Source organism: Mastigoproctus giganteus, chromosome 10, assembly GCF_048544385.1.
Source record: "Mastigoproctus giganteus isolate SK-2022 chromosome 10, ASM4854438v1, whole genome shotgun sequence".
NCBI lineage: Eukaryota > Metazoa > Arthropoda > Arachnida > Uropygi > Thelyphonidae > Mastigoproctus > Mastigoproctus giganteus.
In genome coordinates this window covers 90,233,705-90,258,827 of record NC_143584.1, presented here as the reverse complement: position 1 = coordinate 90,258,827, position 25,123 = coordinate 90,233,705, and the positions used below count along the sequence as shown (strand labels likewise).

The 25,123-nt window shown below is 40.4% G+C and overlaps 1 protein-coding gene across 2 annotated transcripts in view; it reads left to right on the top strand.

Moving 5' to 3' along the window:
- ple (tyrosine hydroxylase ple) overlaps positions 1 to 25,123 on the top strand; it is a 245,422-nt gene that overhangs the window by 103,463 nt on the left and 116,836 nt on the right. Inside the window, exon 1 of one of the 2 annotated variants that reach the window (XM_090383464.1) lies at positions 5,044 to 5,106. The exons of the other annotated variant lie outside the window; for it this stretch is intronic. Within the exon in view, the coding sequence (XP_090239590.1) occupies positions 5,104 to 5,106 (3 nt within the window). The 5' untranslated portion in view covers positions 5,044 to 5,103. Of the gene's footprint in view, positions 1 to 5,043; positions 5,107 to 25,123 lie in introns of those variants that run through there. 2 annotated transcript variants of the gene reach the window in all.

The following is a 25,123-nucleotide window of genomic DNA, read 5'->3' as shown; positions in this document are numbered from 1 at the left end:
CTCAATGAGGTCAAAGCCAGGGCATTTTTTTCATTCAATTTAGCTACTGGAGCTCCTAGCTCAAGCATGCTAAAATGGCAATGTCATTTGTTCCAGTGTATTCCCATATTATCAGTATGTTGTCGGAATCACAGCCTCCAATTCCGGAACCCATCCTATGTAATAAAGATTTTAATGGACATATTTTTCAAGAAATGTTATAGAAAGATTTGTCGAGCCAATCCAAATTTCACTGAAATCGGACCAGTAGAAATCCGCCATTATTTTTATCAATTATATTTTTTCCTTCATACATATCACATAGGCTATACAGTACATCAATATACTGTAGCTGGATATTATTTTGTTGCCGGTCACTCATTGAAGAAATGAATTGGAAGTATGGAGAATGCGCAGAAACGAAATATGTTAGGTTCGAGCATAATAGTCGTTTTTCTTATCAGTTTACTAAATACACAAATTACAAATGATTACTATTTACTTATTACATTAATCATAATTGCCATTAACATGCTAAATTTATAAGTGTTATAATTCAATCGTTATCGAAATCCAGGAAGGAAGAAATTCGTAAACTGCATTAAGAAAGCGATGATATACTATGAATGATAGATCTTTTAAATGGGAGCCCAAAATACGTATTGCGTTTCACGCGAAAAAAAAAAAAAAAAAAAAATCAGTTTATGAAATAAATTGAATGTGTCAGAAATTTAACGCACTGCACAAATTACGAACTTTTAATTAGGAGGCAAGTAGGTTGGCACTTTCTCAGAATTCTTATCGCACTTTCAGCAGTCTTAATTAACATAGGACAATAGAGTTTTAATTATGTCAAACAGTTAATTTCATTACATCAATCATTACACCACGCTTAATTTTGCATATTTTATATTGTAATATATACCCACTTTATAACGACAATCATGGATAATCATCCTTTAAGGAACGCTTAATATCCAGTTATATTAAAGGAGGCGGCAAAGGAAGTAAGCAAATCCTTAGCCATAATTATGAAAGCATCCTTGGATCAGGGGAGGTCCCCACGGACTGGAGATGTGCAAATGTATCCCCAATTCACAAAGGGGATCGAAGGATGACACGAGTAATTACAGACCAGTTAGTTTAATATCTGTTCCGGGTAAAATAATGGAGGCACTGGTTAAAGATGCATTGCAGGATCATCTAGACAAAACTGTAGCAATAATTCTATAATTTAACAATAATAATTTAAGGGAAAGTCTTATCTGACAAATTTGATTGGTTATTATTATGTGGTTACAAAGGAACTGGATGCAAAAAATAATTTTGATATCATATACTTGGATTTCAGGAAAGCTTTTGACACTGTTGAGCATGCAAGACTATTGTACAAATTGGAGCAGAATGGTATTAAGAGTAAATTGCTACAATGGATAAAAGGATGGTTGAGTGGGAGAAGATAGAGGGTGGTAATCAATGGGTGCTGCTCTTCGTGGACTAATGTTATTAGTGGAGTACCACAGGGTTCGGTGTTGGGTCCACTGTTGTTTTGTATATTTATCAATGATATAAATGAAGTTATATCAGGCTTAGCATCGAAGTTTGCAGATGATACAACGGTTGGAAGGGTTGTTAATGACAATAATGGCAGGGCGTAACTGCAACACGATCTAGAAAATTTGGGGAGATGGGCTGAGAAGTGGCAACTGAAGTTTAACATTGAAAAATGCAAAGTACTGCATATGGGTAGAAGTAACCCCAGAGGAACGTACCAATTGTGTGGTACAACACTTAAGGTGGTAGAAAATGAAAAAGACCTGGGAGTAATTGTGCAGTCAGATATGAAGTTTTCTGAGCAATGCAGACAGGCTGCCAGGGCCGGTCATGGGGTTTTGTCAATAATATAGAGGAATTTTGCTAGCAGGGAAAAAGGTAGCGATTGTTCCTCTTTATAAGGTAATGGTCAGGCCACGCCTTCAATACTGCGTACAGGTCTGGAGGCCTCATTTTAGGAAGGATGTAGATTTGCTTGAGCGTGTACAGAGAAGGGCAACAAGATTGGTGAGGGGAATGGAGGGATCCTCTTACTAAGAGAGGCTCAAGTTCTGCAAATTGCAGTGGCTGGAGACTAGGCACCTGCGACGTGATCTGATTGAGGTGTATAAGGCCTTGAAATGGTTGAGCACGCTGAATTCTGATGGGATTCTTCCTCTTGCTCAGAATAATTGCCTGAGAGGGCATAAATTCAAATTGAGGAAAGATTGTTGTAGGATAGATGTCCGGAAGTTTGCCTTTAGCCAGCGGGTGGTTAATTTGGTCCTTGAGGTTGTCAAAGATATTCTCTCAGATATGCCGGACAAGCTGTACTTGCTACCTGGGAGTCTAAAAGGCTGATGGAACTGACATTCGGGTGACACTCAAGTCAAGTGGACCCAATTTCGGAGAAGTCCGGACGGTCTGTGACAGCCAAATTCTCTGCTTGCACCTTCACGATGGTGCGACTGTTAGTAATCCTGGATATAACCTCCATGCACATACATGGTGGGTGACCACCCAGGTGTAAACCAACGTAAGCAGGGGTCGAGGTGTGGGCCCACACCACATGGAGGAATGCCGCCACTCTATGTTACCAGGCAGTACTAGTGGTAGATGACTCATCAACCGGTGCAATACCACCACTTTGTTTATTGGAGGCTTGAAGTGGTGGAACCCATGTTTAGTCTCTAGAGCTGAGTTCCGGTCAACCCTTCCCTATCTCTTCCATCACGCAGTATGATTGATGACTTTTGAGGTTATGATGAACATCGTGGCGAGATCCAATATTCCTTACATTTCGAGGGTACAGCTCTAAAACGGTGTTCGCAGGCCGGCAGCTAGTTAGTACACCGGACCGAACCTATTGGTAACTCTCCAGGAAACTTCCGGATCAGCTAGTGTATAATCTTGCTACATCTACTCTGCCAAATGGTGACTGGAGGGAGTCCGAGTAGTGTGTATGCGGGGAGCGTTGTCGAGGCCACGTTATGTCAAGGATCTGGGATTATTCTTACCGTGTGTACGCCATATCCAAAAATTTCATTAACTTCATACAGCATGTCCCACCCACCTTTTCTCAATATTGAATACACCATGAATTGTCAAACTAATAGAGCAAGCTTATCTGCGAAAAGATCTAAACCTCCCAAGCACTTCCTAATTCATTTCACAAATATACGTGGTCTCAATTCTAATCTTAACGATGTCCATTTCCACTTGCAGTCTGCCAAACCCCATATACTTTTTCTGACAGAATCTCAGTTATCGGTTGATTCAACTACTGCTCATCTCAGATGCCCAAATTATTCGCTGTATGATTCCTTTCACCTCAAAGGTGGTACTTGTGCATAAGTCAGTTCTGATATTCCCTGTCAGAGACACTTGGCAATTTGGAATCTCCTCTCTTTGATCTTCTCTGGCTTAAACCTTCTCTACCTCATTGTGTCAAATTTATCTGTTGTCTCTACCGTTCTACCAATTCCACTAATTACTTGGAGCTCTTTGATTTCCTCGCTTTGCAACTTGACTTTCTCCAGTGCAACTTTCCTCACAGTGAGGTAATTTTCCTTGGTGATTTTAATGTTCACAACTCCAGCAGGCTTCCTTTTTCTAGTCACACTGGCCCAGCTGGTCGAGATGCTGAGGCTTTTGCAATTACTAATGATGACCTTGCACAGATTGTTCATTTACCTAAAAGAATACCGGACAATTCTAATCATACATCGAAAAAGATCAAGCCAATACGCTTGATCGTTTTCTCACAAAACAACCCTTCTAAGTACACGGTCGATGTGAGAGATCCTTTAGGCACTTTAGGTCACAACTTGGTGATTGTCTCTTCTCCAATGGAACCTTTATCTCATGGCTATTCCCAACCTCGTGTTGTTTGGCATTACAAGAATGCAAAATATAGACAGGCGTGGCGGGTGGGTAATTTGGTTTGGCTTTTTACATCAGCGCAAAAACAAATTACGCCGTATTGTTCTAGAAGTTAGTCTGAGGATGAAATTGGGAGTTTATGGGGAAGCATCCTGTCTTTCCTTTAAATCGTTCTCCGTAGCAGCTTAATCGGCATGATACATGATCGTCTGCCACTCATTTGGAGAAATCTGGGTTCGGTTCACGTCGATGACAGGAGGAATTTCTGACGTCCTCTTTATTCAATGATATAGTTGGATAATTTCAGGCGGAGAAAGTAGGTTTAATCCGCGAGTTTTTCAGTCAGAAGGTAGCCAGAGCAGAGTTGTCATGCGCGATGGTGCGCCTAAGACGGTGGTTGAAGCCCTTGCGACTGCTAAATACGGTGCAGTTTTTTACATTCTCTCTCTCTCTCTCTCTCTCTCAATTTTGTGATACACTTATGCAAATACAGAAAACCGACTATTAGCGGCAAGGTCCAGATCGTTAAAAATTAATAATAATAAAAAATCTGCTTGAGATCGACTAAGGAATGAAATGACTGCAAGTATGTAGAGGGTGGGGGGAAGAGAAACCAACTGGGTTATTCATTTACTCCAGTTATTCTAAAAATGTTAGTTAATAATGCAAGAACGCCCAACACCGAAATAACATCTTCAAGCTTCATTTATTTAACGCAGTCCTGTTTAAGAAGGCAATTGACCTGAAGCTACTTCCAGAAAGGTAATAATAGGCATATAAACTAAGCAAGCAAGAATATACATATAAAGTTTGAAGTTATAAAAACAGTTTATTTTATGAGTAGATTAAACGAAAAAATTCGGGATCGATGATGAGCGGCAGATAGCAGCGATGTGGGAAATCGCCCATTAATAAGGTGCGTTACCCTTCTTTTCTACGTATTAGCGGCAGCTTACTTACGCTGATGTCACGTATGGATTTTCCATCAGGTATTTATTACAGCGATGTTTTCTCTGTCCTTTCAGGCGATACGCCTCGATTCGATCAGTTTTTGTGTTTCAGAGCGTGCGCAAAAAGCCGTATTGAAAGCTTCCAGTTTCTCTATGTGTTGCTCATGAGCATTTGTCAACGCCGATAGCACAGAAATTGCAGTGATCTACTTCAACGGAGTTTCTGCCACAGCGGCGGTGATCTTCCAGCTACCTGCTCATGGTAAGGATGCGAAACTTTCTCAAACTAATAGTCCACTGATGCACCAAACGAATATTTCTCTTCTGCTTTATCATTGTCCACTGTTGACTATAATCTGTTCTCTTCTCTCCAGGTATCTCTATCATTTATCAGCAATAATACTATGCACTGGTGTTAATGCCTATACATACAGATCGTTGCTAAGCTGTCAATATTTACCAATAATTTGTATTAGAGGGAATTTAATATCCAAAATATTGATTTCTATTTAACAGACATCAATACTTTAGATACATTGCACAAATTTGAGTAAATAATTTCCGCAACACAGGATTTCGTTTAGAGATTTCGTTTTAACAGGTTTACCAATGAAATTTTGAACCACAGGCAACAGTTACCGAAATAAACTCGGCAATTATAAAATTGATATAACGTGGGTTAAAAGAGGAACTGAGAAACAAATGTGATAAGGCTTTCCTTCTTTAATCTTGGAATTACCCCGATGCAAATACCGAAAATATATAGGGGAATACTGGAAGTGCCCAAGTATGGTTTTATAGAAAAGATGCAACTAATGGAACCGAATATTCGTGTGCCCTGGCATTACAAAACGATGCGAGATTTAATGCACATGTAGTGAACTATAAAAAGTGAGTTTTGATTAACAGTTCTCTCCTATTAAGTAATTAATTACGCAATTAGCAAAATTTTTTGCCTTTGAATTCCCAAGTTTCAAATTACAAAAAGTGATAAAATATTTAGCAATAATGAACACTGATACTTTAATTCCTTGTGAAATTAAAGACAACTATCTATCTTATACTTATAAACAAATATCTGGCATGTTTACATGCCAGATATTTGTTTATAAGACAATTGCCAACCGCAGTCATTTGTGATAAAAATTAATTTACTAATTGTTTAGCATCATACAAAAATAGTAACATTTTTCTAATCCTAAGTAAATTTTGTAAGTCTTTATTTGTATGGAATAGTGGTAGTGAAACGATTCTTCATAATTCTTTGTACAGCTTACGCTCTTTATTTTGAAATGATGGCGAGTTTTACAAAAGTAGAGCAACAGCCAGCATATTTACAGACGCAAATGAGCATCATATTGAAGTTTCTCCGAATTGCAGATGATCGAGATATATCTGAGTCATTGCGTACGATAAGACTATGCAGTTTCGGGAGGCAGTGGATTAGATTATGTTTGCCAGTGGAATCCCTCAAAGTAGAATACCATAGTGATTTACCAAACCTATAGCAAATACCACTGGTACGTACACTATTATGCAAGTGGTAAACTACGACAGAGAGAGCCTAAATACTAGTAATTATTCTATCACAAAACAAAATCTGGGGATACAAGAAAACTGCATTATTGAAATATTAAACGGAGTGTTCTGGACGAGATACCAACTGCAGTAAGCGGAGTAGTGCAATTATTTGACATATGCATGTAAGAGTCTTATCATTTAAGTTCAGGTGTCATTCTATAGTATTGTACTTGTATACTTGACTTTCCGATAACTTCATACTAATGATCAGCGTGAGTTACTCACGCTGAGTATTCAAATTCCCGTGAAACCATACACATTTCTGAAACTAGTAGACTGTGCTTAGCTTCTGAAGATATATATCAAGTCCGGGAGAATTTTTATGGGCTTTGTCATACCATGGCAATTTTTCTCCTGGAAACATTGTTTTCATTCTTGCTACCAAAACAGGATGGCAGGTGATACTGTACTGAACTACTGCTGTACCTAACTCGTTAATGCGCCTCAACTGCCAATTTTTGCATATATTTGTATATTTCATAATTGATTTTCTATGCATTTAAATCACTAAAAGGTGATCTCACAGGCTTATTCACAAAATAAAAAATATATATAAAAAAAAAAAACCAGCGGGAAAATAACGTCACAATGTTATATCTTTCAATATCGGTATTTTAAACGGGGCACAACATTACCCCAAATTAACAAATAATCTTTATTTGTAAACTTACTGTATCTGTATAAAAAACTAACGTCCTTTGATGGATGTTTACAGTTTTGTGTACGTAGCGTAACATCCTTTGCTGTTACGCTACGTAGAAACTTGAGTTTCTGCCATAACGAACAGTATGCCTATGTTAAATGTTGCGTTACGAGGGTAAGGGGGGCGCCTCTGTAGCCAGGTGGGAAGGAGCAGCAGTGCGTAGCACACGCTTCTTGATTAGACCGGGGTTCGAGCCCGTCACCACCAAATACGGAGGATGCGGAAAGGTCAGGGAATGACCACCGCATATCCCGGAGCAATATGGCCTTAGTTGCTAATGCTCCTAAAAACCAAACCAAACAACAACAACAACAACAACGAGCGTAAGGAATAAAGAGTATCAACACTACAATAATTCGAAGGAACGCAGCCAGTGTTTGTGAACTGTCAGGTGCTCGTAAGTCGCGGTAGAATATCGCATCCTGCAGTTCTTATACGGTTTAATGAAATAAAAAAATTACTTCATCACTCAACTCCACTCTGTTTAAATTATATAATTGCAGTACAAAAATTTTATTAAATAGAATCGTCGAGAACGTTTCTCTTCAAAGGGTAGTGTTCGACTGAAAACTGACAAAGGCTGTCTACAATAACGGAAATGGTGTTACGTAACATCCTTTGATTTTTCATAAAAAAAAAAAATAAATAAATAAAAATTCGAAAAGGCAAATAGACCGCGCCGCGAAGCGAACAGGTACATATTGATGCAGTAACAGTCCACACTTCAGCATTCGTTTTACACTCCACGTAAACGTAAAGCTAGAATGCTGAAGTGTCCAAATGATATATTCAAGAGAAATATTAGCAGGGACACGTAATTTTTATATAAGACTACTCCTGAATGCGAGTTCAACTTCGTCATGCCGCTCACATCATTTCTATAGAAAGGCCAGATATAAGCGTATTTCTGGCCAACTAGCTAACAGGAAGTAGTGATTACTTGGAAAACTACTTCTCGGTACTCGTTCTTCACAGAGGAGGCGGGCCATCTACTGCACGTATTGTCCTATACGGACGGATAAGAAGGATAAAAGATCCATTCTGCATCCAGAGAAGGACAAAAGCTAAAACCTATAATCCCGTAGTTCCGAGAGCCCAAACCAGTGGTAACAACAAATCCCTGCCGCAAAAGAGGCCAGCCCAAAAAAAAAAGAAAAAAAAAAAAGAAAGAGAGCACAATAAAAGTACAGTAGAGCAATTCAAACAAACCCGCCAAACAGGAAGTCAGGTAGTCACCATACACAAGAAGAAAATTTTTATTATAAGGTTATGTCATATAAAAAAGGTCCAAGATTCAATACAGCAGATCATTACCAGTTCATTAATCAAGAAAAACAGATGAATATTCCAGATAAGTTAAACAATAAAGTCTAGACAGTGTAATAAATCTAAATGAGGTAGTCCAAATAAGCAGCAGATCAAAGGTCAAAAGCTGAGAGTACTTCATGATATAGAGTCTAAATATAAGGACTTTCCGAAGTCAAAGATTAAGTCTGAAGTGCAGTTCGCCAATTTACTCAGAATCTCCGGTCAGGAAGCCAGGAGTGAAAGAAAATTAGATATTTGTCTATTATAAAGCTCAAAACCGAGTTTCAAAAGATGGTCTCAAAGGCATTGGGAAAGAGTCTGATACACGAATCGAGAGCAATATTATATCCAGGTTCCGTTCATATTCTGATGCAGATCCTTAAAATACCCATTAGAAGTCAAATAGAAGTACCGATTTTAGGGAATATTCTTGGGTCCTACGAAGTACAGATGGTTGATTGAATAGCTGCTCAATTCGAACGAGAAAAAATATGAGTATGTTGTAGAGGTTTCCTTCTTATAAGTACTTGTGCGCAAACTGTTGAATGATTTGAAAGATTTCTTTATTTGCAATAAAGTGAGTTTCAATCCCAGGGATTAAATGGTTAAAGCAAGAAAGCGAAAACCTGACATCAATGTAAAGTGTATATAATTCGAGTTCCACAAAAAAACACTTGTATTATGTTCGTGCAAGTTTGAAGTCGAAGAGAACTGCATTCATAGAACAGAGTTAATAGCCAGTGAAGGTAGTAAATACACTGGGGGAAACAATCAGTTCTTATTTCCATAATCAGAGGAGAATGAAACTTTGCGAAGAAACTGTTTAGTGTAAAGTTCTTTAGTAATAGTGTCCCACTTACTTTGCCAGGCACTGATAAACTCTTTCAACACGCTAGATGTCTCCACCTTAACTTCAGTATCTATGTTCGCAGCGTTTAATCCGAAAACATAGTTACCTACAACTAAGATGAAGATCTAAGGGTAGAACACCAGCCAAGACCTGCAGAGCAGGAGTAGATACTGTTCTACAGGCCTGCAAAATAATAAGCATAAATCTCTGTAGGGTATGAAGCTTTGTCTGGAATTTCACCTTATTTTTCCTATGGAACCATGTACCAATACTATAGGTGGCCACAGCGACAAAAGTAATATGTTAGAGATTTTCTATTGAACTACCATCATTACTGGAAATTTTAATTAACATACCTGCAAAATTTTTAATCTTGGCAGCAAATTATTTACATGAGATGCGTAGTTTATTTGATCATTAATTGTTGTACCTAAATATTTAGTTTTGGGGACTAAAGGAATTTGCCATTTAAAAGAACTTTAGGTGGTCAGCTAAATTTCTGCTATATTTAGGTGATCTGTCAATATCCTTTAAAATAAGGATTTTTGTTTTCGTGAGAGAAATATGAAACTTCTTTATGCCCGTTCACTAATTTAAGAGATCCGAGAACTATTTCGGTTTTTCAATTGCAAGAACGAGATCCACCAGAGATGATAATTGTCAGATTATCGGGATAGGCAGTAGTATGTGTGTTCTCAAATTCCAAATGAGAGATCACGAAATTGATTCTTGGGGAGACCCTCAAGGAACAGCCCTAGTAACTCGTTGGTGTCTGGATACTACCAAATATACTATCTGCCCTGAAAGTAATACAAACTAAAAAGATAGAGATGATATTTGTGTTCCTAAGATGTGGACACCCCCGAATCTAAAGCAGGGTGTCTGCGACGTATTGACCAAATTTCAGGAGAAAGTTTTGTCCTATAAGCCATAGATCGATTCGATACCGTAATCTAGTTAAGTGCTAGTATGTAGCAGTAAATAGAGAACCAATTTTCCATTCACCTTTATTACTACTACTTTAAACGTTCGCAAGTACACCACAGTTTTAATTAACCTTCAGATTGTTAATAGCAACTTACAAGTTTATATACAACTAAATTCAGCTTTCGAAATGGTGACCTATGATTGCGGTGACGTTCCTAGACGTTTCTCTATTGACGATCCCACCGTATGAGTCCGTTCGTTTCTGATTTCAACAGCGGTTTCATTCATGGCCTCTACTAATTACTATCCTGTTTGTGGTTTGTACTACCCACCGAGATATAAGAACAGGCTCGGTGGCATGGACAGTTGAGTCACCAGACAAAAATCTGACGAGTTTGTCTGGTGACTCAACTGTCCATGCCACCGATCCTGTTCTTATATTCATCTTCCTTGATAATAATCGTTCAAAAACTCCGAAAGTTCTCTGCCGAAATGTGGAACTGCTTCACGATGTTCGATCCATATTCGTTTTTGTGTTGCAAGACACACATACATTCTGTAACACACATACAGCCGTAGTTCCTTCTTTATTAAAAAAAAAAAAATCCCGTAATTATTAAAGGCCCCTCGATAAAATGCAACCCTACTTTGGCAGCATTTTATAGAAGGACCTTTAAGTAGCTGATAATACACCACGTCACACATTTACTGAAAATCGGTGTCCCAAACCGCCACGGGTATGTTGCGCACACTAGTATGTGGTCATCTAAACCGTATACAAAATGTATATAGGAACATCATCATCATCATATTATACTAATTTGTTTCCCGAGCAAACGCTCATCAACAAAAGTAACTAAATTTAAAAATAACCACTTGTCATAAAAACTAAAATCGACCACTTAGCCTGATCCCACCAGCTAAGAATTTAACTATTGTGGGAACAGTTACCGCCCCTACCGCGGGGAGGTGGGTCGTCTACTATCAATTGTATAACCGCCCATAAACTCCAAAATAAAATCTCTCATAAAAACATCAACTTCTGCACCATTAAATAGTTCTCAAAAATCCATTTCTTTAAACATTATACCTCATCCATCATGTTGTACATTTCTAATTTTAAACACTTCATTAACAAAATCTAAAAATTCCCTGTAATTTGCTAGGTTCCTAAGGAGCCCGCACGGCTCCAATATTCCTCCACCAACTTTTTGTCTTAATCGTTCCCTATGCTGCTCATAGAGAGGGCATCTCAATAACATATGCTCACTAGACTCTGGCTGTCCGCAATCACAGCTATTGCTCTCCCTCAATCCCAACTTATGCAACTTAACCCCGAGTCCATGCCCAGTTATCAACATAGCCGGAAACAATCCTAACATAGGCCACTTCTCTTTATTCACCAATGTCAAGGCATCAGGAAGAAACCGGTAAGTATCCCTACCGGCCTCAGACCGTGCCCACCGGCTCTGCCAAACATCTTCCATTTCTCTCTGGAATCGCCTGCGTTCCATTTTCAAATCCTGCAATCCGTAAATTTTTCCCTCTTCAGGACAAGCCCTAATACTACATAACTCTGCAGGAGAATTCCGCTTTGTATGGTATATCAAAAACCGCTTTGCAATCACCAGATCAACTGGCATTTTTCCTGTAATAACCTGCAAAGCCTCAGTGGACACAGTCCTGCATGCCCTAGAAACTGCCAACAATGCCAGTCGTTGTGAGGCGCTCAAATGTCTTCTAACAAATACATGAGCGATAGCCGTTCCCCACGCTCCGCACGCATACGTGACAATTGGTAAATATATGCATTGATATATCAACTTTAAAGTCTTCCCTCGTAAACCCCACTCAACTCGTACAATTCGTTTGATTCTGCCATATACTTTTTTCACCTTCTCACGCAAGTACTTTGCATGGGGAACAAAACTAAGTCGCTCATCCAACATTATCCCCAAATACTTGGTTTGAGTACAATATTTAAGGGACCGCCCCTTCACCCTTACGGTGGGATTTCTATTACCACTCAATCTGCCCTTGAGTAACATACAAACTGTCTTCTCTTTTGATATAGTTAACTTATTTAAGAGAGCCCAGTCATCCAACTTTTCCAAAGCTATCTGTGCCTTTGTTTCCAGACTGAGCCTGGAATCACCTTGGACCAAAATTAATACATCATCTGCGTAAGCCACTATCTCCTCCTCACCCCAATCCTCATTCAAAATTTCATCAAGCACGAGATTCCAAACCACAGGCCCGAATATTGAGCCTTGTGGCGCACCTCGCTCTATGACTTTATTCACCACTCTAAATTTATTCCGCACCTCCACTAGTCTGTTGGAGAAGTAGCTACGCATCAGCCTATATAAGTTTCCTGGGCATCTCATTTGTCGAAGTCTTGCCAATATACTCTCCCACCACAAGAGATCAAAGGCGCCCCTAAAGTCAACAAATAGTCCCAATATATATCGACTCTCGCTATTTTTAACGACTCTGAGCACCTCAGACAAGGCATCCTCAGTTGACCTGCCAGCCTTAAATCCATACTGTCTTTGAGAAGTCAGCCCTGCTTCCCGGTATCTTTTGTTAATTCTACCTATCATCAAACGCTCCAGCGTCTTTCCTAACACAGACAACAAGGCTATGGGCCTATAGGACCCAGGGTCAGCCATATCTTTATCACTATTTTTTAATAGCAACTTCAAGGTCGCTTTTTTCCAGCAATCTGGATATATCCCTTCTCTTAAACAAGAATTAAATACTGAGAGCAACAGCCAGGACCAATGTTTTGCCATTTCCAGTAACACCTCCAGAAAGATTTCATCACCGCCTGGAGCCTTCCCTTTCTTAGCCAACATCAAGGCGTTACTAAGCTCTTCCAGTGTGAAATCGCCCTCCTCCTCACTAGCAACATAGTCCAAATTTGCCTGCCGAGTGCACGCCTGGCCCGGCGAATCGTCCTGAGCACTATCCCGTGGGAACAAGACATTCAAGATTCTAATCATAGAATCCTCCCAGTTCATTGTCTCAGGTCCGTCTAATTGAATAGAGTGCGCTATTTGCTCAACATGGACCTTTTCCATTATAATCTTGTAGGGGAGACCCCAAGGATCCTTATTCCCTTCTACCTGAACAAAATCCTGCCAAGTCTGAGACTTTGCCCTCCGAATCTCCCCCACATAACTATTTTTCCTATCCTGATATCGACGCCTGTATACCATCATATCCTCATATCCCAAGCGTCTTGCATGCTGATACTTATGTCGTAGCCTAATCACCTCTCTCCGAGATGCCTCAAGACTCCCACTCCACCAGGGCACTGACCTTAACTTTTTCTTTTGCTTTATCATGGAGCCGTACGAGGCTCCCCTCAGAACCTTTGTTAACATTTCTGCGCGCTCATTAACTGAGCCACCGGACCACACACAATCCCTCCCCCGCAGTCTACTCTGGATACCGCTAACCAGCCTTTGACAGTCCAGGGACTTCCTAACCAGTCTGCTAGATCTATTATCCACATCACTCCGCACTGTGTCCACCAATTCAAACACTATAGCCCTATGGTCGCTTGTCGTCCATCCCTCTCGCACTTCCCAACCTTGAGTCTTATCGAACATGTTTCCCGAACAGACTGTCACATCAATGTTCGACTCACCATTTACTGTTGAGAACGTACTTAAGTTCATCGGACGATTCACGATCCAGAGCCTATTTGCAATTAAGCACTCTTCCATCATTACTCCCCTTGGATCAGTCTCATTGGCATACCACAGCACAGAGCTAGCATTGGAGTCAATGCCAAACACTATTCGCTTACCTTGGAGCTCTGTACAAATTTTGTCAATGTACCCTAAGTACACTCCTAGGTCATCCCTGAACTGACAATACAGACTTACCAGGTAAACACTATCAAAAGAACCTATGACCTCCACGCACACACCATGCGTGAAGGTCAATCCTTGGATCTGTGTCACCACGAGGTCAGGGTTGCATGCAATCACAGCAGCCTGACAACCATGCCCGTGCTGTGCCACCCTATAATCCAGTGGATACCCTCGCACCACTTCATTTACCCTGTACGGCTCTTGTACAAGGATCAGGTCACAACCCTCTTTTCTTGTCCTAACAGCCAGCTGCAACGCAACCTGATAAGAGCGCTGACCATTAATTTGCACCAATTTTAACTTGTTATATTTATTATTAGAAAGACTTTTATCCATTTCCTGGTTTATTTTTGACTTGTTCTTTATATCTCAAATATTCAGGGCACTCTTTACTCCCAACAGAATGGTCAGCACTCCCACCTTTTCTCTTACAATTAACACACGTTGGTGCATCCCGCTTCTTAGGACAGTCATTAAAAAGATGGCCGTCTCCCGCACAATGCCGACACACCAGCTTGGCCTTACAATTTCGTGAAACATGTCCAAACGCCAGACAGCGAAAACACTTAGTTAAAAACATTATCTCTCTCACTTTATAAGAACACCAGTGAATATATACTCGTCCCCTCTCCACCAAAAACTTCCTAAGTCTCTCTGGAACTTCCAAAATCCAATTCTTAGTGTCTTTGTCTAAAACTCGAGCCACAGACCTCACAGTAATATCCTTTAAAAACCGCTCCTTGTCCATGCCTGTTTCATATCCATTTTTGGAGTACAGTTGCTCAAGAAATTGTTCCTGGTCTATATCAGCTTCAACATCATAGATAATAATTCGACTGCCCGCTTTCTTTGGAATTTCCACCTTCATTCCTTGATCTTTTACCTTCTGACAATTAATCAGACATTGCATATCATGACGGGAGTCGAACTCCATCACCACTCCCTTATCTCGAATTGTCCGAAAGTTTCTCACCTTAATGTCCTGCAATTCCGGGCGTATCGTCTTCAACACCTCAGTCTTTACTTCATCACTTGTCTTGAACTTTTCGGAATCAGCCTTTATAAATAACACATGTTTCTCCTTTTCCACTCTTTCTGGCACTTTGCCTACCACTTTTAATGCTTCAGCAAATGTCTTTTTAACTTGCACTGTACAGTCATTCTCCTTCAACCGTGCCTTGAGAACCTGATTCTCCACATAGATTCCAATAGCCTTCGATTCCAACACATCCCAAAACTCCAGAATAGCATTCATGGCTGCTCGATTCACTTTGTGACTGTCATTAAACATATACTCACGAAGTTCCTTCCGAACAACTTTAATCTCCTTAAACATCTCCCCTACCTCATCCTCATGATCACTGTCGACACGAATTCGCTTGGTTCCAGAACGCTGTCCACCCTCTGTAACCTCCATTTCACCCTCAATGGATGAGCCAGCTCCAGCTCTCTGAGACTGGACAGAAACAGGTTCCATTCCAGGTGGAGAGGAATCAATATACAACACCTCTGGTTCAGACATGCTCACAGGCCAGCAACCCAATGGCAGCACAGCCACGAGCACAGCACAATGTATCAACAATAAAACAATATAATACAGACAATATAATAACAACCTGCGTTATTAAGTTACTCGCTTGACTCGCAAGCAAGAAAGTGTCAGCACTCCGTGAAGACACGGATAATGCACAAGTCCACCCTGATAATACCAAAAAATGCAAAATAGCACACCACAAATTGTAACAGAAATTAAAACTAACCTCAATATATTTGGGGGCCAAGATACACTCCTCAATACTCACAAGATTAACACAAGCACTCCGCGAAAACACTGATTGCTCTAGTTCACTTAGCAAAACACAAGAAACCCAAGTCCGTTTCTACCTCAGTTTGGCCGTACTCGACGGCACCGGTTTCTCTTTGCCGGCCAGGAAAACCTGGCCGCCCACCCCGCACAACGTGGATGTGGAAACCTCCTAGAAGATCACAAGCACTGACAAAGTTAGTACAAAAGTTAATAGTATTGTTCTATCACTTTATTAAATCACACACTAACAGACGCTGTGCACCCGTGCCATTCTTCTTGGTCGCGGGGCTGTATATAGGAACAGTCGTCATTAAAAAAAAAAAAAAAAAAAAAAATTGTTTTTTCGACATTTTGAACAGCTGTGCAACACAACACAACCACATTATCCAGGTATCTACAAGCCGACAAAACCCACAGTAATAGTACTTCTGTAATTATGCGTTGGTCTGCCATTTCGTTTACTACATTATCTTAAATCGATAAAGGAATCAAATCGACTTATGATTATAGGCCATTTTTCTACTTTAAATCACCCCAGAACACGCTCCTAAAGCTTGGGCCAATACGTGCAGAAAACTCTGTACAAATTACAAGGGGTGGATAAAATACATGGAAACACCCGATATGAAAGTAGTAGTTTTTTTAATGGCTGTATGACATATTTATGAACAAGCAGTGATGATTCTTTTGGTTCTTGCAGATTGTACCGTGAAGTAAAGACGATAAAAGCTCACGTTTATTTAGAGGTAATATAAAAAAGGTACATGAAGAAAATGACCAGCCTGTTCGAATTCCAAAGAGGCCAAGTCGTCGGTGCATGTTTAGCAGAGGCATTGGTGACTAAATCTGCTGATTTGTTTAATGTGTCCAGAGAAACTGTATTGAAAGTGGTCTGCATTCACCAAGTATGAAAAAATAAAATCAGATAGGACGAATGATAAAAAAATCTAAGCTGACTGAAAGAGACTACCGGATACTGAAAAGGATTGCAGCGCGAAAACATAAAACTTCTGCCTCAAAAATAACTCCAGAACTTAATGTGAATCTCAGCAATCCAGTTTCTAGCAAAAAAGTTCCGCGAGAACTTCATAAAACTGAAATTTATGGCAGAGTCGCTATTACTAAGTTCCTCGTTACGGATGGTAATGCTACAAAGAGGATTAAATGGCGTAAGGAGTATAAAACTAAACATATGATGATTGGAAATATGTCCTTTTCAGCTGAATCTCATTTACACTTTTTCCAACACTAGGGAGAGTTGACGTTTGTCGAATGCCAAAGGAAGCGCATCATCCTGACTGTCTTGTCCAACCGTCAAACATGGAGGATCAACAATGGTTTAGTCAGCAATAGCGACACCCTGAACGGGAGAATTAGTGCCACTGATTTTCACAATTGGATGATGAGGTTCATCCAATGGCGCAAACATTGTTTCTCAAAACGATGGAATGTTTCAAGTTGATAATGCTCCAATACGCATAGCCAGACGAGTCCAATCGTAGTTTGAGGAGAATGAAACTGAGCCTAAGCATCTTCCATGGCCTGCACAATCACCAGACTTAAACATTATTAAGCCACTGTAAGCATATTTCGAGAGGAGAATAAGAAGCGGATTTCCTCCACCATCCCTCAAGTCGCTGAAATGTTCTTCCATGAAGAATGGTCCAGTGTTCTTAAGACAGCTGGAGATTTATTTGAGTCTATTCCACGTATAACAGAAGCTATTTTAAAAGGAAAGGGTGGACCTAATACCATATTAATGCATACCTGTAATCTTATCACAGGTGTTTCCATTATTTTGTCCACCTGTATATCGCTTCAGATTTAAAGCATTTTCTATAATATCTTTAATGCCTAAATATGAAATTAAATATGCCATTTACGCTAGTATAAATAACAGTTCTTTGACTGTTGTGCAATTTATGTATCTAGGGCTGTGTTAAAAGAGCAGGTGCCAGCAATCGGGGAGCGGCAAAATAAATAATTACTGCGTCCTTTTCGTATATTAACGAGAGAGTGGAATTTTGTATAGATCCAGAAGATTTGAACGTACTCTTATATGCCAATTTTAAATTTGTCCCTAGAAGAATGCAGTATTCTTCACCAGGAATTCAGTCTTATCGCAATTTATATTGTACTTTCCATGATCCACAGACGGGAAAAATTTTATACGGTTATTCACATAATGCGGATATCTAAACCGTTGTTATAAAGGTATCTTCGTTACGTTTCATAAGTTACCAGGAAAAGCAGCTGTTCGCGCAACTTTGAAAGTAGTCCGTGGGACTAAACAATAAAACAGCTTTTTTTTTTTTTTGCCGTAAGAAAAAATTCCATTAACAGTGATGGATATACAAGTATACCTATAACAACTAAATGCATATTGCATGTGTTAAGTATGAGTACATATCACTCTAATTAAAAGACAGTTATTAATATATTTGCAAGTACAGAGTACTATTTTTTGTGATCCGTGGCCTCTATCTCAAATATAAAAAGTGATCCGTGGTTTCCACCTTAAACATCAAAGTGGTTCTTATCAGAAAAAAAAAAAGTACATGGATATTGCTTACTTTCCTCCCCATATTATCGTAATTAATTCAAATAACCAATTAGAAAATTTAATGGGCAAAAATAAGCCGTCAAGAACACTTATTTTTAAATATTCACAGGAAAATGACTGGCTCCATAAAAATAATGCGTACGTTCTAGGCGACTGAGTAGCTCAGAAGTCAAAGAAAATTGTAAACGAATAGAAAAGACATGTTTGCTATGTTTCTGTTACCAGTTTCAAAGGAAAGATAATTCTTAATTTTCATTTCATTCTAGTTTAAAAAATATTGTACCCCACTGACATTGTCAAATTTCAATTAGTTCTGCATATTCCTATACTTCAAAAATTCACCATTCTTTCTTTTATAATATAGTATGATAAAATATGTATTAAGGTAAAAAAAAAAAAAAACTCAATCGCATTAACTTCTAATGATGACAGTTTATTTTATACAAATTGTTCATATTTAAAAAGATTAACTCTTTTCATCATTTTACCTATTTTTATTACTTTAATAATATTTTTTATATATTTTTTCGCTCTGTCGCTCTTGGAGCCTAGATAGCTTTATTCAGACACTACACACGATTGTACACTTTTCCCTCTCCTTTCTTCACTGCTGATGAATTTTAACTAAAACAAATTCTTTAAAATCCAACACACTGTATAATAATATTAAGAAAGCAATCAGATGCTCATATCAACGATCGCATTTGTCTTTAAGAATCCATGCAAAAAAAGACTAACATTTCTTTCCGTATAAGATTCTTTTTCCTCTTCTTCCAGTCACATAGTTCCCTGAGCAGCTGTTGTGGCCATCAACAAAATACTCCAACTGCATCGATCATATGCTATACGAGCGGCATCGCAAAATGTCACGCCCAAAAGTTCACTGATCCTATCCTTCCACCTAGTTGCAGGTCTTCCTTTAACAGCAGTTTTTGGAGTTGGTTTTGTTATGGTCTCTGTGGCATCAGATAATGGGGTGGTATACTATTGCCTACCACATGGCCAATTTTGAAAGGGGCCGGCTTTAATCATAGGAAGAGTCATTATGCATCCCATGAGATGCTCTTGAAGAGGAAAGGTGACTACAGCAAAGGCCCACTTAGTGCCCCCATTATTATTTTTTTTAATCTTCAGTGAGGTGGCGCATTATCACTCTTCCTCTCTCAATCTCATCTCCAGCTAATAATGTCCAATATATTAATGATATTTGAATTTTCTTAAACACATTTTCATGGTGGTTTGTACAGACTTAGTCCCAATGAATATGCAGTATTTTAAATTATAGCCAGATAAAATGTTAAGTATTTACGCTATGCTGTAACATATATTTGAAATCAAAATATCATATATTTGGATTTCAGGAAAGCTTTTGACACTGTTACGCATGGAAGACTATTGTACTTAATGATTTTATAATAACTGAGAGCAAAGTGGAGGAGAAATTGTTGAAGTTAAACATAAGAAAAGCAGCTGGGGTGGATGGGATCTATCCAGTTATATTAAAGGAGGCGGCAAAGCAACTAAGCAAACCCTTAGCCATAATTATGAGAGCATCCTTGCACTCAGGGGAGGTTCCCACGGACTGGAGATGTGCAAATGTATCCCCAATTCACAAAGGGGGATCGAAGAATGACACACGAGTAATTACAGACCAGTTAGTTTAACTTCTGTTCCAGGTAAAATAATGGAGTCACTGGTTAAAGATGCATTGCAGGATCATCTAGACAAGACTGCAGCAATAATTCGGACACAGCATGAGTTCGTTATGGGAAAGTCTTGTCTGACAAATTTGATTGGTTATTATGATGTGGTTACAAAGGAACTGGATGCAAAAAATAATTTTGATATCATATATTTGTATTTCAGGAAAGCTTTTGACACTGTTGCGCATGGAAGACTACTGTACAAATTGGAGCAGAATGGTATTAAGGGTAAGTTGCTACAATGGATAAAAGTATGGTTATGTGGACTAATGTTATTAGTGGAGTCCCACAGGGTTCGGTGTTGGGTCCACCGTTGTTTTGTATATTTGTCAATGATATTGATGAGGTATATCACGCTTAGCGTTGAAGTCTGCAGATGATACAAAGGTTGGCAGGGTTGTTAATGACAGTAATGGCAGTGTGCTAGTGCAACAGGATCTACATAATTTGGGCAGATGGGCTAAGAAGTGGCAACTGAAGTTTAACCTTGACAAATGCAAAGTACTGCATATGGGTAGAAGTAACCGCAGAGAAAAGTACCAACTGTGTGGTACTACACTTAAGGTGGTAGAAAATGAAAAAGACCTGGGAGTAATTGTGCAGTCAGATATGAAGTTTTCTGACAATGCAGACAGGCTGCCAGGGCAGGTCATGGGGTTTTGTCAATGATATACAAGGTGATTCACTACCAGTGCGACAAACGTGCAGGAAGTGTAGAGTGTGTTTAGTGTCAAACGGCACCAGGGGTTTCCCCCATCTCCGCGTGCTATACATTGTGGATGTGAAACAGAACACTGTCAATGCCAGAGGTTTAAAAGTGTATGGATTTTGTACATGTGTAATGTCGTGTACCGTTGTTCCTCTGGTCATTTAGCCGCTGGGCCCCTAATGGGAACCAACGTTGTCCACACTCTGCCTCGTGGAGGCAGACCAGGTACACCACTATTGCAGGAAGTGTAGGGGGCACAAAGACGAATCGGCATCACATAGCATTGCAGAGTCCGAAATGCCTTCGTCATGCGGTAGAGGACGTTGAAGGAGGTCGCGTGAACAGCGATACCGCTGGAAGTCAGCATTTGCGAACCGGTTCCAGAGGCAGTAGGATGGACGAATATTCAACCGTTGAACTGGCCGACATGCACCTCGCGTATGGAGCTGTGGACTGTAACGGGTGCGCCGCTCTGCGCTTGTACCAGGAACGTTTCCCGCACAGGCGTGCTCCTCATCATACGATTTTCGCACGTGTGCACAGAAGGTTACGTGAGACTGGTTGTTTCACGAGAGGTACCATGAATCGAGAGCGAACGACGAGGACGCCAGACAATGAGGAGAATGTCCTACGTCTTGCAGAAGGCAATCCGAGTACGAGTACTCGAGCGATAGGCCAACGATTGGGTATTTCCCAATCCACTGTATGGAGGATACTGTCAACAAACCAAATTAGTTCATACCATCTGCAACGCGTCCAATCATTAGAGCCTACGGATTATCCCCTCCGGAGGACTTTTGCTACTTGGTTTCTTCAATAGAGTGCGGCAGACAGCGCATTTGCTGCGTCCGTATTGTTCACGGATGAGGCAAGTTTTACAAGAGAGGGAACCTTCAATCAACATAACGCCCATTTGTGGGCTTTGGAGAACCCGTATGATACGCGAACACGTGCAACTCAACGTCGTTTCTCTGTCAATGTTTGGGCCGGCATTGTTGGAGACCACCTCATTGGACCGTACCTTCTGCCCCCCTCGTCTGGACGGTAGGGCATACTTGATCTTTCTACAGCAAGTTCTGCCCGAACTTATTGAAGAAGCACGTTCCTCAGTCGTTGCGCCGCTCAATGTGGTTCCAGCATGATGGGGCTCTCCCACATTACACCAATGACGTCCGCCAACACCTAAATGTTACATTTGGACAGCATTGGATAGGTCGTGGTGGTCGAGTTCATTGGCCTGGTAGATCGCCGAACCTATCATGCCTGGACTTCTTCTGCTGGGGTCAAATATAAGTCAAATGAAGTATAAGTCACTGTATAAGTCAAATGAAGACAGTGTACGAGACCCCCGTTGATTCAGTTGAAGACATTGTCGCTCGCTCGGATCTCTGTAGCTGCAGGGGGGAGATTCGAGACATGCCAGGAATCTTCCAGAACGTTAGGGATTCCATGCGGCGGCGCTGTGAAGCCTGTGTGACTGCTTCTGGTCGAACTTTCGAACACCTTCTGTAGCATGGCTTTTTGCCAATGTAAAACGTGTCATTAAAATGATTTCTGTTACATTAACGAGTTGCTGTTTCTGTACTTTTTCTTTGCTTCTTTGTTCACGCGACCTCCCATATGACGAAGGATTTCGGACCCTGCAATGCTATGTGATTCCGATTCGTCTTACACCTCCTGCAAGTTTGTCGCACTGGCAGTGAATCACCCTGTATAGGAATTTTGCTAGCAGGGAAAAGGAGGTGATTGTCCCACTGTATAAGGCAATGGTCAGGCCACGCCTTGAGTACTGCGTACAGGTCTGGAGGCCTCATTTTAGGAAGGATGTCGATTTGCTTGAGCGTGTACAGAGAAGGGCAACAAGATTGGTGAGGGGATCCTCTTACCAAGAGAGGCTTAAATTCTGCAAATTGCAGTGGCTGGAGACTAGGCACCTGCGCGGTGATCTGATTGAGGTGTATAAGGCCTTGAATGGGTTGAGCACGCTGAATTTTGATGGGATCCTTCCGCTTGTTCAGATTACGAACCTAAGGGGGCATAAATTCAAATTAAGAAAAGACAGATGTAGAATAGAAGTGCGGAAATTTGCCTTTAGCCAGCGGGTGGTTAATTGCTGGAAGAAACTTCCATCTGTCGTTGTGGAAATTGATAGGTTGAATAAGTTTAAGGAGGAACTGGACAGGCATTTGGAGGGAATGGTGTAATTTTTTTTTTTTTTTTTTTTTGGCTGATGCTGCATAAGCTCATACAGTTGCTTTCTTGCATCACATGCCATTACTACTACTACACAGACAAGCAATCAATCAATCAGCTGACCGTTAGAACTAAGAACGTTCGAACTATCAAATAAATGCATGTCTATGAGTACTGGAGTTGAATAATACCTGATATGGTGCAAAAACACTCAATCCTAACTACAATGCAACTCATTAACAAGGTAATCACCAAGCAAAATCAAATAACTCGTCTTAAAATCACATTTTAACATAAAATCCCGAAGCACACAGTAACCGCGTTAAGCATAGACAGTGGCCAGTAGCGCCACTGTCTATCCTTATAAATAAATAAATTTTCTGTTTATACTCCGGGACGACCAAACGGCCAGAGGAGTTCACAAGATAGACAGAATACAAGAAACAGCACCGTATTCAGCAGTCACGGGCTTGAACCCCGGTCACTCAAGGCACGTGTACTTTGTACCCGCGCGCCTGACCACTAGGCTACGGCGGCCTTAGATGCTTGTCTAATAAAAGAAAAAGAGATTAAAGAACTATCTTGTCCTTTAATCTGTTTTTGCAGCCAGCAGGATTTAAACAGAATAGATAATGAAGTGGTCCTTTGTAACGAATTGCTCCAGTATTGCACCACTAGGCGCCTCTGTAGCCAGGTGGGAAGGAGCAGCAGTGCGTAGCACACGCTTCTTGATTACACCGGGGTTCGAGCCCGTCACCACCAAATACGGAGGATGCGGAAAGGTCAGGGATTGACCACCGCATATTCTCGGAGCAATATGGCCTTAGTTGCTAATGCTCCTAAAAACCAAACAACAACAACAAACAACATTGCACCACTCTTAAGCAGATAGCCTCTCGAAATGGTTAATCAGCATTTGTTTCATCCACAGCATTTGTATTTGCAGCAATTGCAGTCTCATCCTTCATTCTGTTTCAGGACTAACTGGTCTTTCATTAGACATCAAATGGAAGTAGCTAGAACACGCAGACAAAACAGTTGTAAAGAAGTTGTTCGCTGTGAGCTGCCATGCATTTAACGAAATCAAAACTGTAGCATAGCAAACTTGTTTTTTTTGAAAGTAGTAAAGTATATTGATGTCAAAGTAGTGTTGTTAGTTGTCTGACGGTAAGTAAAGTGTGTTTGGGGTCAAACGGCACCAAAGGTTCCCCCCCCCATCTCCGCGTAGTTTACATTGTCGTGTGATATAGTACGCTGTAAAGGCCAGAGATTTAAAAGTGTATGGATATTGTACATGAGTAGTGTTGTGTACCGTTGTTTTTCTGGCCATTTAACCGCCAAGCTTCTGCTGAGGCCAGACGTTGCCCACACTTCGCCCCGTGGAGGCAGACCAGGTACACCAATATTTTAAATAAGTACTCTGGCAGTTCCTGCCACCTAGTTTCCTGAGATTTCAGTGGCTAGGAACTAAAAAAAAAAAAACACTAAATAAATAAAAATAACTAAATAAAAAATTTGAAAGGTGATCGCGTGGTGGTTGCGCTAGAATTGTTAAGCCAAAAATTGTGGGCGAATCTAATTTGGCTGTAATTAAGTTTGGATGTGTGGGGCTTTCGCTTGCGTGCAGGTGGAGTGGAAGGCAGACTGAAGGCTGGGGGAGGGACAACAGACAGAAGAATGGAGTCGATGGGGAGGTGACTCCAGAAGATTTGGTGGGGCATGGGCATGCCCCCAGAAGGGAAAGTGTGGGTGGCAAGGAAACAGAGGGACCGTCACCTCCCCCCGGCCAGGGAAAGGGAAGAAAGAGTGGGCCAGGCAAGGGTGCGGCTCAGATCGCCAATAAGGCTAGTGTGCAGTTTCTTCAGTCGGTGGAATGTCATTTATGGGACATTGTCCCGTCCGAGGTTTCCAAAAGTCCAGTTTATTTTGTAGCCATTCATTGGTTAGGGTCCCATCCGAGGTTATTTAGTCAGTTTGGATGTACATTTGTGATGTTATTTTGGTCCTTCTGCTATGAAGTCGATCCCTGCGGATTTGATTTGTTCTGGTGG